The sequence below is a fragment of the Penaeus vannamei genome, chromosome 24 (assembly GCF_042767895.1).
Source record: "Penaeus vannamei isolate JL-2024 chromosome 24, ASM4276789v1, whole genome shotgun sequence".
NCBI classification, from domain to species: domain Eukaryota; kingdom Metazoa; phylum Arthropoda; class Malacostraca; order Decapoda; family Penaeidae; genus Penaeus; species Penaeus vannamei.
The window spans coordinates 7079979-7089978 of record NC_091572.1 but is presented as its reverse complement, the minus strand read 5'-3'; the positions used below and the strand labels follow the sequence as shown (position 1 = coordinate 7089978).

Here is a 10000-nt window from a genome sequence, read left to right as displayed (position 1 = left end):
CTAGATTTAGTGCAGAAAGACAACAGTTTCGGAATCGAGGATGATTCCGAAACTGTGATCTCACTTTCTGCAATAAATCTAGTGGGTTTTACTACCATATTAGCTGATGTTAAATCCATGTTGTAATTATCGAATCAAACTATTTAATCATGACTACGAAGATATGATATAGTTGTGTATTTAATGCTTTATATCTCTTATATCAATTTGTAAATTGCTGTGCTAGCGTCCTGTTTTCACTCTTATATTGCAGGTTACGCACATGAAAGCAAAGTACATTTAGCAGGGAACCGAAAATAACAAAATCAGAAAGGAACCACGCACACACGCACTCATTCCGAAACACATATATAATATAATGTGGTACAATAAATCCTTGTAATTACATAGATTCACACTATTTATTACTCATGTGGGTCGCCATGTAAACTGGTAATCCAGATGGCAGATAATATCAAGAGAAACATTATAAAGAAGACTGTTTAAGACTTGAAGCCTTACACCCTCACTACTACCGCAGAGGAAAGTGAATTTATGTGCGGAAATTATCACCACACTGAAACTAATAATGTTCATTGGAGGCGTTTTGGCATGATACCTAACGAAAGCGATCGAAATATCGTGCGTTTAATGAAGAAACACGCGAATCCAGTGACTCTTTAGAAAAGTCAGATGGACCAGACAAATAAATTAATTAGGTATAAGCTTGTTTCAAAGGCCATTAGGAAACATGGATTCCGTTATGTATAGAGCTACGATAGACAATAAGTCCTGCAACTGATATTGGAGATAGAAATAAAGGATAAACAAATAGCCTCATGAAATAAAGATTTTTATGACTGGACGCTGGCATGGGTGTCAAAGAAATCTCGGTGCATTTTGCCAGAAGTGATAGTGCCAAAGGTCAGAAACTGAAACAGACTTGGAGTTTATACCGTAGGGGGGATCATTTAACACTGGGAAGGTAGAGTACAGAAAATGGAACACGTTTGAAGAGGATGTTGAGAAGTAATTGAAGAGATATCCAGTTCTATCATTAGATAAGTGAAACCACGAAAGTGAACATCATAAAATAGAGAAGCCCTACTCATGAATAAACTTTAAATATTTCATTGTTATTTAAAATTGATTATGAAACTATTTAAATGCTAGCATCAGTTGTCATACAAAGATTGCCTTAAGAATGGTGTGGTAAGAGAAAACTGTATAGTTTCCAAGGTGATCATTGGTGCTAATATTTCCAAAAGTTTCTCAGATATCTACTAAGAGTAATTTTGAAACTGTGTGGTTATGGGAAATAAAGTGGGTGAGAATTTTCTTGAAAGTGGTATATCTGACCACACCCATTCATCTATACACACACACATAAACACGCACACACGCACAAACACACATACACACACATAAACACGCTTGTACACACACATAGACACACACACAGAATTAGAGAGAGAGAGAGAGAGAGAGAGAGAGAGAGAGAGAGAGAGAGAGAGAGAGAGAGAGAGAGAGAGAGAGAGAGAGAGAGAGAGAGAGAGAGAGAGAGAACAACACCGCAAGCACAGCAATTTATCGAGGGAGACCCTGAAGGACTCCTGAATCCCCACCCCCCACCCCCACCCCCATCCCACCCCGCTCCCTCACCTCTAAGTCTGACGTGATGTCTTGAAAAGCTGCCGTGGCTTGACTTGCTTCAGAATTTCTTCCCAAAACACTGCTCGAATCTTCTCTATTGATGCAGCTCGACATGATGCTTGAGGTACAGAACTGACTATGGTATTGAATGTACATCAGCCGCAGGGAAGTGCTGCATGTGCACAACTGCCCACGGTAATGTAATTCCTTCTTGTACACTGCTCGCCGTAGTGCACTTGAACGCGCACGGGCCTGACCAGAGCACTTATTCGCACTGTAACTATCATTGTGCTGATGTACAAAGGTTGCAAGTTACTATGCAAAGGTGCACATACAAAACCTGCCAATTTTCAGTGACGTACATACATAGCTACTTACATCACAGAGAAGCACATACAGGGCTGTGTACATTATTGGATGTATACGGCCATGTACATTACAGTGGGATAAATATGACTGGATACAAATCAGTGATACACCCATACTATGTACAGGGTACTGTACCCATACAGATAGCTACCATACAACAATATATGTGCACGGCTGGGTACATCATGGTATTGTACATAGCTGTGGACATCATGTTGGCACACGTACACAGCGTATGTACATCATGATGGTGCATGTATACAGCTGTCTACGTCTTTGTATAGTGCATACACAACTGCTAACACCATGATTGTGCTTGTACATAGCGGAGTACGTGGTGATGGTGCACAAACACATCTGGCAACACTGTAATGGTGCACGAGTGTGTCACTGGTACAGTGGTTCAGCCAATCAGCCGGAACTCATGACTATGTTTCACCAGCAAATATGAGCCACAGCCAGCTGAGAGAACTAGTGTAGAACATGTTCTGTGCAAAAAAGGCTAAACAATAACAACAACAACAACATCAACAACAATAGCTTATGCTCAGGAATGAATGTCACGGGCTTCGGCTTCGCCCCTTCCTAGGTTCGTCAAAATTTCTGCCGCGATGGCCTTTTCTTCGCCTCGCGGTCATGGGTAGCGCTGCCGCCTCCAGTTGGATTTTTCGAGAGAGAAAATAAAAAACAAAAAGTAAAAGAAAAACTGCAACTATCGTGTTGTTACCATCAAAAGTTTCTGATATTTCCGGTTGAATGTGCCCTTTTTCACAACTTTCATAATTTTCTTTGGGGTTGAATTTGCGAGAGAACTTGTGGCTGAGGATGATCTCGAGCGACGGGGTTCGGGGTGACTGGACGAGACGCCTTCGGGAGCGCCGGTGGAGCCTCCTGCGGGAACGGGAGAAGACTCACTCCTCGAGCCTCTTACAGGTACCTGGTAGGGCAATCCTTGATCCATGCCCTCCCCTCCCCCTGCAGGTACCTGAGAGGACTCACCCCCCCTCTTTGATATCAACGTTTCTTTTCCTCTTTTTTTTTATGAATGGGGGTTTAGGAGAGAGAGAGAGAGTCTGTGTCTTAGTGCAAAGGGAGACGCGTTTGGGCTTAGGCTTCCTGGAGGTACTTCAGAGGACACACGCCTTGCTGGTTGTCACCGTTGCGGATCATGACCATGCCTTCCACTTCCTCCCCGATCTGGATGACGATCTGGGGGCGGGGAGAGAACGCGTTAGTCATTCAGGTTTTTAATGCAGACACTCTAGCACGTTTAAAACACGTTTTCGTCGTTAAAAGTTTGACTTGTATGTATCATTATTTTTTTTAGTAATATGTAAAGCATAATGGTCACCGTTGTAAAATTAGAAAACTAAGGATTTTTTACACTTATACATTCTATTGCGGACACAAGATTCCGCTAGAAATAAATGCAATGTGACTCTAAAAGAATGACTGTTATAACAACATGAAATAAATCATACGAAACTGCAAATAATCTACTAATCTATATTGAGAGAGAGAGAGACGATAGAGAGAGAGAGAGAGAGAGAGAGAGAGAGAGAGAGAGAGAGAGAGAGAGAGAGAGAGAGAGAGAGAGAGAGAGAGAAGAGAGAGAGAGAGAGAGAGAGAGAGAGAGAGAGAGAGAGAGAGAGAGAGAGAGAGAGAGAGAGAGAGAGAGAGAGAGAGAGAGAGAGAGAGAGAGAGAGAGAGAGAGAGAGAGAGAGAGAGAGTGAGAGATCAAAGAGCGAGGACAGAGAGGAGCATCAAGAGAGAGCAGAGGTATATATATATATATATATATTTATATATATAGAGAGAGAGAGAGAGAGCAAGGTATATATATATATATATATATATATATATATATATATATATATATATATATATATATATATATAGAGAGAGAGAGAGAGAGAGAGAGAGAGAGAGAGAGAGAGAAGCTGTGATATACTGAGTGACAAAAACATTTCTGTAGAAAGGGATAAAGACCGTGCTTTTACCATATCGCGAATGAAAATGCTTGTAATGACACCCGTGTGAATATATATATGCACACACACACACACACACACACAAACACACACACACACACACATTTAAAATCATACATACTTACACAAGACCAACAAACACATAATCACAAAACCCCAAAGGGCATCAGACACAACACCCAACCCTTTCCCGACCGAGAGAGGACCCGCCATTGTCGCAGCTGTTTCCACTCCTTAATTCAGTTACCGATATGAATCAGTTTAGGCGGCAATCTACTGACATTACACTTAGAGGTGAAACTCCGCGCTAATAGAATGAGCCACGCGTTCCAAAAGGTGTGCATGGAGTAAATGAGTGTTAATGAGAAGAGAACACAATAAGTAATGAAAAAAAGCAATAAAGGGGAATATATGTTATATGTTGTGACGGAGGAGATCTTTGGGAACTTTGTTGTGGATGCATTGCTATGGCGATGAGTGGCTCAGAGGCGACAGAGAGAGAGAGAGAGAGAGAGAGAGAGAGAGAAGAGAGAGAGAGAGAGAGAGAGAGAGAGAGAGAGAGAGAGAGAGAGAGAGAGAGAGAGAGAGAGAGAGAGAGAGACAGACAGACAGACAGACAGAGAGAGAGAGAGAGAGAGGCAGAAAGCGAGATTGGAGAGAAAAGGGGAGCCAGAGAGAGAGAGAGAGAGAGAGAGAGAGAGAGAGAGAGAGAGAGAGAGAGAGAGAGACAGAGAGAGAGAGAGAGAGAGAGAGAGAGAGAGAGTGAGGGAGAGAGAGTGAGGGAGAGAGAGTGAGGGAGAGTGAGGGAGAGAGAGAGGGAGAGAGTGAGGGAGAGAGTGAGGGAGAGAGTGAGGGAGAGAGAGAGAGAGAGAGAGAGAGAGAGAGAGAGAGAGAGAGAGAGAGAGAGAGAGAGAGAGAGAGAGAGAGAGAGAGAGAGAGAGAGAGAGAGAGAAAGAGAGAGAGAGACAGACAGACAGAGAGAGAGAGAGAGAGAGAGAGAGAGAGAGAGAGAGAGACAGAGAGAGAGACAGAGAGAGAGTCAGACAGACAGACAGAGAGAGAGACAGAGAGACAGTCAGGCAGACCGACAGACATACACCCCTCACCTCCTCCTCCTCCATTCTCACCTGGTCTCTCAGAAGCTTGATGCCGTTGTCTCCGTCGGTGACCTGTAAGTTGTGTGTGACCTGCAGTGGCTTCTCCCCGCAGTTGAGGCGCGTCACGTACTTGGAAGGGAAGTATCCGGTCCTTCCCAGACACTTTCCCTGCCACCAGTCGGGGTCAGACGTGTCCGTTACGGTCACTTTGTAGCCGGCTCTGTGAAAAGGGGTACGCGAGTCAGTTTTTTTTTCGCGATTCGTTTCTGTCTTTGTGTTGGTTTGCGGTTTGAGGCAAGGTAGGGTGTAGATTTGTAGCTCAATGGAAGTAAAGTTGGAAAAAAAGAGTTATTTCTTCGTAGTTTGTGGCAAGTTATGGTGTACACTTGCAGCTCAAAAGTAAAGTTGGAAAATATATATATATATTTTTGCGGTTTGTGATAAGTTATGGTGTAGATTTGTAGCTTAATGGAAGTAAAGTTGGAAAAAAGAGTTATTTCTTTGCAGTTTGTGGCAAGTTATGGTGAAAACTTGTAGCTCAGTTAAAGTAAAGTTGGATTTTTTTTGTAGTTTGTGGCAAGTTAGTGTGTAAACTTGAAGCCCAATAAGGTAAAGTTGGAAAAGAGTTATTTTTTGCGGTTTGTGGCAAGTTATGGTGTAAACTTATAGCTCAATAAAAGTAAAGTTGGAAAAAAGAGTTATTTTTTGCAGTTTGAAGCGTTATGGTGTAAGCTTGTAACAATAAAAGTAAAGGAAAAACAAAATATTTTTTTGCAGTCTGTGGTAAGTTATGATGTAAACTTGAAGCTCAATAAAGTAAAGTTGGATTTTTTTTATTTCTTTGCGGTTTGTGGCAAATTATGATGAAAACTTACTCGTATAGTTCAATAAAAGTAAAGTTGGAAAAAGTTATTTCTTTGCGGTTTAGGCAAGTTACGGTGTAAACTTGTAGCTCAATAAAATCAAAATTGGAAAAAAGAGTTCTAAATACTATGAATTCAAATTAATTTCCATAAGTATTATCTATCACAACCTACATATTACCAACAAGAATACGGTCAATACCAGTGCCATTTGTGATACATGGCACTCTTCTTTCATTCACCAAAAGCCACGTAAAGCAAACTCAATACCAGTGCCATTCAAGTGATGCATGGCACTCTTCTTTCATCCACCAAAAGCCACGTAAAGCAAACTCACCTTAGATCGAGCTCATCGGGATGTCTGGACGTAAAGTTGTACAGGACGACATACAGGTTAGTGGGCAGAAGACGGTGAGGTTTCTGAAATATACATTCACGTAAGCATAAACGTGTATACATTTTTTTTAGGAAGCTTGTACAGTATGCGTGTGTATTTGTGTGGGTGTGAACAGCGCGTTTGTATACCTATGTAATTTGTACAGGTATTTAAATGTATCTGAAATGTATGCGTATTTATGTCATTATGCAAAATCCGTGTGTATATTCATCGAATATCCTACTCCTGTATGTATGTTATGTATAGGACGTATGTATGTTTCCTTTCATTACAACAGTCTATTTTTTATCTTAGTCTAATGCAAGGATTCCCAACCTGGCGAGAGAGAGAGAAAGGGAGAGAGAGAGAGAGAGAGAGAGAGAGAGAGAGAGAGAGAGAGAGAGAGAGAGAGAGAGAGAGAGAGAGAGAGAGAGAGAGAGAAATATGTATATTGTCGCATAACCCTCTCCTTCTGGCGCCCTATGAGGGGGTGTTCTTCCCAGGTAGACAGGTCACGCACACAGACAGGTTCACCAGTACTGAGTGCCTTACACATCTCACTCTACATGTCAGGATGCTGCACTCATTTACTGACTGTCCTACTGGGTTCGGTGAGCAGCCTCTGACGAGTGTTCACGCTCACTGGGCACTGAATAGCGTTAGCGGGGATGTTTAAAGGCAGGCAGGTAGCATTCCACAGTTTATTTGTACTGATGTCACTCACATCGTAGAAATACGGTCACTTCATGTACACAAAATGCTTCGGCACAATATATCCACCTTAACACAACAGGATAATCACAGGCACTCTTCCTTCAGTGTATAATACAATCCAGGTTGCAGCTACAGCCAGAACGTGCTTGCTCTCCAAGATCTCCACTCGCACAGCCCGCCACTCCCAGGCCCCTTGCGTGGGTTGTGAAGCCACACCTGATCCCCAGGGGATCCTGGCCCGTCCGTTATACCGCCGCCACATCGCCTGGTCTGCTATCTTGAGGTGCTGGCTTGCTCGGTGCCTGGTCTCCTCTATGCGACGCTGCAGGGTTCTTACGTACTCGGTGTGCGGTACAGGCAATCCTTTGTCCAGCGGCTTTCCTGTTGCGAGGTCGACTGGGAAGCCGATCTCATGGCCGAACATCAGGCGAGAGGGCATGAACCCTGTGGCCTCGTGTTCCGCTGCCCGGTACGCCATTAGCATATATGGGACCCACTCATCCCAGTCATGCTGGTTCTCCTTGCAATATTTGGCTTGTTGGGTGACAAATTTGGCATGGAACCTCTCCCCCATACCATCACTTTGGGGTCACGGGTGTCGTGCGGGTCTTGTGGATCCTAAGGAGACCACAACACTCCCTAAATACCCGAAACTCTAACTCTCGGCCCTGGTCGGAATGTAACTCACCTGGGACCCCAAAGCGGGAGAAGACTTGGGTCACCAGGAATTATGGGACTGTTTTTGCTTCATGGCTGGGAAAAGCACCAGCCTCTAGCCACTTGGAGAAGTAATCAATGGCTACACAGATATACTTGTTTCCCCTCCAGTACAAGGGAAGGGACCAGCTAAGTCCACGGCCATGCGCTCCATGAGTGCCCCAGTTGCAGGGGTGCATGGTCTTCTGTGCAGGCCCCTTCTTTGCTGCGCACCACTCCTGGATATCCTGTCGCAGGCCAACCCAGTACACGCGCCGCCGCAGCTTCTGCATTGATTACAATCAGGCGGGCAAAGGCGGTGACTGAGGCTATCAGCATTGCTATGAGCACGTCTAGCACGATGCACCACCTGGAAATTGTACTGTTCCAACTTCCCAAGCCATCTTGCCAACTGGCCCTCTGGCTCTTTCAAAGTCTTTAACCATCTCAGGGGAGCGTGGTCTGTGCAAATGGTAAACTGTGCCCCATATAGGTAGTGGTGGAAGTGGGAGAGTCCCTTCATCACAGCTGCTGCTCCTTGCAAGTAATGCAATAATTTCTCCCAGGCTTGGTAAACTTGGAACTGTAGCAGGCTACCACATACTCTTGGCCATCTTTGGGCTGTGACAAGATCGCACCAATGCCTTCCTGACTGGCATCTGTTTCTAGGATGTATAAAGGCTTGTTGGCATGCCTCGTCCCACAGAAAGCTCGCTCCTTTCCTTGTCAGCTGATGCAATGGTGTGGCTCTGGTGGTAAAGCCTTGCACAAATCTCCTGTAACATGTGCACAGTCCCAAGAAGTTTCCCAGCTCTGTTACAGTCCTTGGCACTGGCCAGCCCTCCACTGCCGACACTTTCAGCGGGTCCGTCTGTACCCCTTGTCAGCCCACCACATGTCCCTGGAATGGTACTTCTTTATGGAAAAGGGTGCATTTCTTGGGGCTGAGTTTTAAGTTGGCGGCTTTGAAACGATGCAGCACCTCTGCCAGGTGCTCCAAGTCCTCCTCGAAGGTGTTCCCAAACAACAACACGTCTAAATATACCAAGGCCACCTTCCATTGCAGCCCCTCTAGTACTTGTTCCAGTAGGTGTTAAAAACATCCAGGGACGTTGCACAGACCGAAGGGCATGACATTAAAGTGCCACAGCCCCTGACCAAAAGAGAAAGCATTCTCTTTATCCACCTCTGCCACTTCCACTTGGTGGTACCTAGACTTAAGGTCCAATGTGGAAAACCATTGAACCTTGGAGAGTGCGTCCAGTGTGTCATCAATGCGAGGCAAGGGGAAGGCATCGGTGGCGGTGACGGGGTTCAGAGCTCGATAGTCCACGCAAAAGCGTTTGCTCCCGTCCTTCTTTGTCACTAGTACCACTGGTGAGTACCAAGGACTGTTTGAACGCTCTATGATGCCGGCCTCTGCCATCTCCTGTACCACACTCTTCTCTCTCTCTTTGCGGGGGGTACTCGACGTTGCGGCTGCTTGATGGGAGGGCTAAACACATCTGCATACTGGTTAAGCAACCGCCGCACTCTTCTTACCTGCTCACTAGTTAGATGCTTGACACTCAGCTGCACCAGGTCCTCCAGATGGCTCAGTCCTGTTTCCTTGTGACTTCGGGGTGTCTTGTGTTGTAACACGGGATGAAGTGGTAGTGGGATATGTGAGTCTGGTAACTGCGCACAAGGCCTTATCCCGAGTGTGTTGTTTGCTCACATTCTCCTGTTTCCTCTCTTGCTTCGGCTTTACCTGTGACACTGGGGTATGTTCTGCCAGGATTAGAGCCACCTCACGGCCTCTTACTGCACTCATTTACTGACTGTCCTACTGGGTTCGGTGAGCAGCCTCTGACGAGTGTCCACGCTCACTGGGCACTGAATAGCGTTAGCAGGGATGTTTAAAGGCAGGCAGGTAGCATTCCACACTTTATTTGTACTAATGTCACTCACATTGTAGAAATACGGTCACTTCATGTACACAAAATACTTCGACGCAATATATCCACCTTAACATAACAGGATATTTACAGGCATTCTTCCTTCAGTGTATAATACAATCCAAATTGCAGATACCGCCAGAACGTGCTTGCTCTCCAAGATCTCTCGCACAGCCCACTACTCCCCTCTGGGAACCAATCACAGCGCTGGAATCTCGTTCCATTTGTGGGCAGCCAATCACGCAAGGGCGTGTTTTGGCGGGCTTTTTCGGCGCCCCAAACATATACATATTTTGGCGGACTTTTTGTCGCCACTAACACAAAC

General features: G+C 44.9%; 1 protein-coding gene across 7 annotated transcripts in view; it reads right to left on the bottom strand.

Moving 5' to 3' along the window:
* The window catches only part of LOC113809519 (uncharacterized), a 355751-nt gene that overhangs the window by 1592 nt on the left and 344159 nt on the right, over window positions 1-10000 (bottom strand). For all 7 annotated transcript variants that reach the window (XM_070138335.1, XM_070138337.1, XM_070138336.1 and 4 more), the window contains 3 exons: window positions 6290-6372; window positions 5120-5309; window positions 1642-3210 (listed from right to left, as the gene is read on the bottom strand). In XM_070138335.1, coding sequence (XP_069994436.1) covers window positions 3109-3210; window positions 5120-5309; window positions 6290-6372 — 375 coding nt within the window. In that variant the 3' untranslated portion in view covers window positions 1642-3108. The remainder of the gene's footprint in view (window positions 1-1641; window positions 3211-5119; window positions 5310-6289; window positions 6373-10000) is intronic.